The sequence below is a fragment of the Zymoseptoria tritici genome, chromosome 6 (assembly GCF_000219625.1).
Source record: "Zymoseptoria tritici IPO323 chromosome 6, whole genome shotgun sequence".
Taxonomy (NCBI): Eukaryota; Fungi; Ascomycota; class Dothideomycetes; order Mycosphaerellales; family Mycosphaerellaceae; genus Zymoseptoria; species Zymoseptoria tritici.
The window spans coordinates 752,530-757,715 of record NC_018213.1 but is presented as its reverse complement, the minus strand read 5'-3'; the positions used below and the strand labels follow the sequence as shown (position 1 = coordinate 757,715).

The 5,186-nt window shown below is 45.9% G+C and overlaps 2 protein-coding genes across 2 annotated transcripts; one reads left to right on the top strand and one right to left on the bottom strand.

Moving 5' to 3' along the window:
* Positions 1-265: 265 nt before the first annotated feature.
* On the top strand, positions 266-1,098 carry MYCGRDRAFT_104764 (uncharacterized protein; the record flags this gene model as incomplete). The annotated part of the gene is made up of 5 exons (XM_003851876.1): positions 266-369; positions 423-510; positions 574-604; positions 656-728; positions 788-1,098. 5 exons carry the CDS (start codon positions 312-314, stop codon positions 1,015-1,017), a joined length of 480 nt encoding a protein of 159 aa, XP_003851924.1.
* Positions 1,099-1,302: 204 nt separating this feature from the next.
* MYCGRDRAFT_43919 (uncharacterized protein) lies at positions 1,303-2,573 on the bottom strand (the record flags this gene model as incomplete). Its single annotated transcript, XM_003851355.1, has 5 exons — positions 1,303-1,507; positions 1,574-1,951; positions 2,001-2,024; positions 2,086-2,182; positions 2,234-2,573. The coding sequence occupies 5 exons, from the start codon at positions 2,571-2,573 to the stop codon at positions 1,303-1,305; spliced, it is 1,044 nt and encodes a 347-aa protein (XP_003851403.1).
* Between the last annotated feature and the right edge of the window lie 2,613 nt (positions 2,574-5,186).

Below are 5,186 nucleotides of genomic sequence, written 5' to 3'. Positions count from 1 at the left end.
GCTAAGATTAATTAATTGTAACCCCTGCAATGCTAAGCAACAGCGAGGATTGATTAATGGATTAACCAACTCGATGGATTGGTCAATCGGCCGATTGATTGTTCACCACTCTGCCGTCAACGGCTACTGGAGAGCCAGAGAATTTAGTAAGTGGGAGTCATCCTGAGCCACGGCCCAAGTAAGCTGATACGAACGTCTCAAAGCTACGGCAAAGCTTGAACTACCTGCGTCCTACAAAGAGGTAGAATACAGCGCCACGATACGCTATAACGAGAGCCATAAGGCCTTTCGCCTTGCAACTACTCCCGACTATGTGGGAGAACCGACTCCCGAAGTCGATGAGGCTTGGCAGCGTCTGCTTGGTGGTAGGTGCGATCAATGCAAACATCTCGTTGTTCCAAAGTACTGATTCGATGGAACAGCGTCGCACATCTTCATATCACCTGAGGAGGCAAAGTCACTGGAAGGAGACTTGTGGCAAGAGCCCGAGTCCGGGCTTTACACTGCACAGTATGGTCAATCGCGCTGATCGCTGATGCGCGAACGTATTGCCAGGCTAACATTTGTCGCCAGTGTCACCGTGTTCCATGATCTTCATTGCATGGTAAGTGTCAGTCATGTCTTATGTTCAGCTTCGCCCGCCTAATATCCGCAGAACATGATCAGAAAGGCGCTGCGTCTTGAACATTATCCAGAGCTAAGGAGCTATGATCTACAAGATCACATAGGTACGATGATCGGAAACAATTGTGACCATACTTGATGGCATGTTGCTGACCCAAGCAAGATCACTGCGTTGACGTCGTCCGCGAGAGCCTCATGTGTACCGGCGAAATGACTCTGGTTCCAGTGAGATGGTCGGAGAATCGTGGCGCGCCAAATCCAGATTTCGCTGTGCCCCATACCTGCCGTGACTACGAGGCACTGCGGACTTGGTCTCTGGCCCGTGATGCGACCGATCCAGCACGTTATCCCGAGAACGCTAGGCGACTCCGTTCGCAATGGGGAATCGAATAGGCGGATTCCGAGGCCGATTGTCACGCATGCCTTTGGATTGTGGTCATCTCGTTGCGGTGTTGACTAGCTACAATCATGAATAGAAACTGCAGGCTCTCAAACTTCATAAGCAGATTCGTTTGGGGTTGCACTCCGTGGGCCATGGCATCATGGAACTGTACGAATGGAAGGCGTCTGATGATGGCAACACTTTACAGAATTACTGCTGATCTGTGTGTGATCAGGAATTGGAAAGTCAATGCAGCAAGAACATCTGGCCCCGAGTCGTGGATATGATGATGCCGACTACAGATATCGATAGCATAGCAAGCTCGAACTTGTACTCATGAGGTCAGCTACCTCCACATCCGGTCCCAGAGTAGCGCCAACGGATATGACATCTTTCAGATTCGCTTTGTCCAGCGAGCCTTTCCGCTTGGCACCACCGTAGCTTCCAAGTCGCGGAGGATGTGTGGCCTGTTGCCATAGCCACCACAAACGATCGAGTTGACTGGAAAGGGTCAGCTGTGATCGATTTCTGAACATTCCTGCTTATATAGGCAAGACGGGCTCATACCTGTGATGTAGATGCCATAATGGGTCGTTTGGCGCTGTGAACGTCAAGAAGTCGCCTCCGATGCCATTTGGGATTTGGTTGTGAGGGCCTTTCACAATGCTGTCAAGGAAAGATTCGTAGTTTGGTTGGAGTAGGATACCCTCAATCGCTTGTGGCCTCAGCTGGTCGCCCGCCATACGGCCGCGAATCTTGCCGTCAGCAAAGCTTCTGGACAGACAATGTTCTTTTTCCCCTAGGGAGTGGAAAAACAGAGTGAGATTTGCGAACGCTCCATCTGTCACGCAGTTACCATCGCCGACCGACTCGTGCGCTGCTGCATTGCCATCTCCACCGAAGCCTAGTTGTTCTGTGAAGACGGGTGCATCTTGCAACGCTTCCCTGTTGACGCATCAGCCGTGGAGTCGTATACCGTTTGAAGCGAGCATACCAGTCCAGAGTCCAATCCCAGTATCTGAAGCAGCAACGGTAAGTTCGTGTAGGCGTGGTTCTGGAACTTTGCAGTGACTACTCACACCAAGCTACCTTTGTAGCCGCACGTCGTCCTCATTTCTGCCTCGAACAGATGAAGCATATATCGATGCCAAGGGAGGAAAGCCGCCGCGCCGTGGACTGATGATGAGTTGAGTTAGCAGTCGCTTGCGCGCAAAAGACTCCACCGACCAGCTTTGGCATGCGTTGCATGAATCCGGGTGAAATCGTGATATATTCCTGCGGAGGCATTCTGCTCATGCTTGGATCCTCGAGAGAGCATACATTTTACTCCATCAGTGTATGCGATCTTTTCTTCCGAGCTGAGACTCCGCCATTCGCGACGGAATGAGGGAGCAGTGCATTGACTGGTCGCCAGAGCATCGAGATTCAGTCTGGCGAGAAGATTGTGATCCTGAATGAATTCGCCCGCGAGGAAGCCGGTCCCGAGGCATGTCAAAGCCAATATGAGTACAGGGAACCAGTATTGTGCTTTCCTTGATGAGGTCCTCGATGAGCTTGTTGCGATCATTCCTTCATGCAGATGGTCAATGGTATTGTGCGGTAGAGCGAAGTAACGTTTCTGAGGCCAAAGAGATTTGTAATAAGACACGAAACCCATGCTGAATGCACCGTGTTTCCATGCCGCCTGGAATCCAGCCCATGGGCAGTCATACTGTATTGGTTGTTTAATAACAAAGCCTCAGCATCGCCATCGAACCGGACGGGATCTGGAGTGTGGATTAGAAGAGAGGGCCAAGCTGTGCACGGGCCACGCTGTGCACGCTCGAATTTCGAGAACGTCGAAATCCATAATGTTAGCCAATCTTCCATGAATTAACACACTACAACTATAGCTCTAATAGACGATGCATTAAAGGAGCTAAAAGAGGCAGAGGTGAAGAATATTTTAGAAATTGCGACGAAGTATAATGTCTATCGTAGCACTTTATCTTAACGATAGCGTAAGGTTAACGAATCTCGTGCCTAACGCGATAAGAATAACTCGATTTTATTATACTAACAAGAGCGCACCCTCGTAGCCTATATCGACATCCTTATACGTAGAGGCATTCTACCGATACTAGTAATAGTTCTTACCTTTGTTTACGACATTGCGAAGGTTAGGCTAGAGCGGAAATAGGTACGACAGTTCGTAAGAAGGTATAAGAAGTATATCGATTCGAGATACCTTAATCTACTAGATAAGAGCAGGAAGAAGGCGGACTCTTTAAGGCAATACAAGGCCTACTTCGATATAATTAAAAGTAAGAAGGAGTAGTATAATATTAAGACTTATAATACCTATAATATAGACGAGAAGGGCTTCTTAATTAGTATGCTTTAGAACTTACGACGGGTATTTACGAAGGATTACTTCCTCTTAGGCCGGCTTATTAGTAACATTTAAGACGGTAGTCGTAAATAGATTACCTTAATAGTATGTATCTATACTAACCTAACCTTACTACTACCGGCATTAATATATAAGGTAGTAACTAGCAACATCTAGTCCTCGTAGCTATAGGACTTTAATATTAAAGAGCACTATACCTTCTTCGCATTATTACTAAACGGCTAGACTAATAACAGCCTTAGACTCTACTAGCTTACGAAGATATTCGAGCCTTAAACGAGGTAGAAGGTAGGTAGAGGCTATAGACTACTTATTATTAACGGCTATAGATTACACGTAAATATAGCGTTCTTATAGTTCTATATAAAACACCGTATCTTCGTTATAGTGTTTCTACCTTATTTAATACACCGCCTATAACCTCTAGATATTAGTGTCTTCGGTACACTATCTAGCTATTATAGTTCTTAGCTATTACGCTTTATCTAGTAGTCTAAAGGGCTATTAGTAGTTATAAAGCGTAACTTCTTCCGGCTCTTCTAGCTAGCTTATAAGAAGGCGTTTATACTAGCTAATATCGCTTCTAGCTTCCGTAAGACTAGCCTTTATCTACTAGATCCCTCGCTAGTGTTAAAGAAGTTTTAAGAGCCTAAGGGCAAACACGTCTACTTTAGCGATAGCTCTCGGCTAGGCACCGCTAATAACGACGACGACGATTTAAGGCTAAGCACCGCTAGACCCTCTACCGCCGGCATAGATACCTCTATTATCTCTAACAACTAGCGGGAGACAAGACGGCTAATAAAGAGCGTGTTAAAGAAGCCTAAGAATAAGAAGGAACGTAGGGCGATTTAGAAGCTTACTAACACCCTTATATATATATAGACGCAGAATTAGCTACTTAAGAGCGAGTATAGTAGCCTACGCTAGTCCTTTAAGAACAAGAAGTAGAAGCGACAACGTAGTAAGCTATTACTAGCTCTACTATAAGGCTAAGTAGCTTAGTTCTATTTACCGGCTAAACTATAAGCTAGTATAGAGCTTATAGCTACTAAGGAGGCTAAGAAGGTTGCTAAGAAGAAGTAGAAGGAAGCTAACGCTATTACTAATACGGCAGCTGCCCTTAGTAGTAGACTATACCTTCGCAGTTTAGGACAGACAGTTTTATAATGCAACAATGAACTTAGATTACATTAAAATAGTAGCTAAGAGCTTGTTTATCCGCTAAATCGTTAATTTAGTACTACCTCCCGAGCAATTTATTATAATACTACGGGAATTTCTACTATCGTCGAGGATCTAACTCTCCCCGGTACTATACCCCTACTAGACGATTCTACGACCGCCCTCCTCGCGAACCGTCGAAACTACCCTTTTAGTAACACCGCGCGATTACTACTACTCGGATTCGACAGATTCCTCGAGACCTAGGTCTTTAGCTATACTAAACTACTGTTCCGCACACTTACTACCCTCTTACTACTAGCCGCTAGCTACTTCTAATCCGTAGTCGATAAATAGTAACGTTAGCTTTACTACTCCTTCTACTTCGAATTAGAAAGACTAGACGGCCGATAGATATTTACTACTTCTCGCTCCTTCTTACCCTTCCTATACCGTCCGTACGATCTTCTCTACCGTACGAACGAGAACTTAAAGTTTACCGCAATTCGCTTACGGCACCCTACGTCTTTAGTAATCTACCTCTTACGCTCGACCCGTAAGGACGATTAACTCGCTTCTCCCGCTATACGCGTAACTTAATAGCTTAGTTACCTACGCCTACGG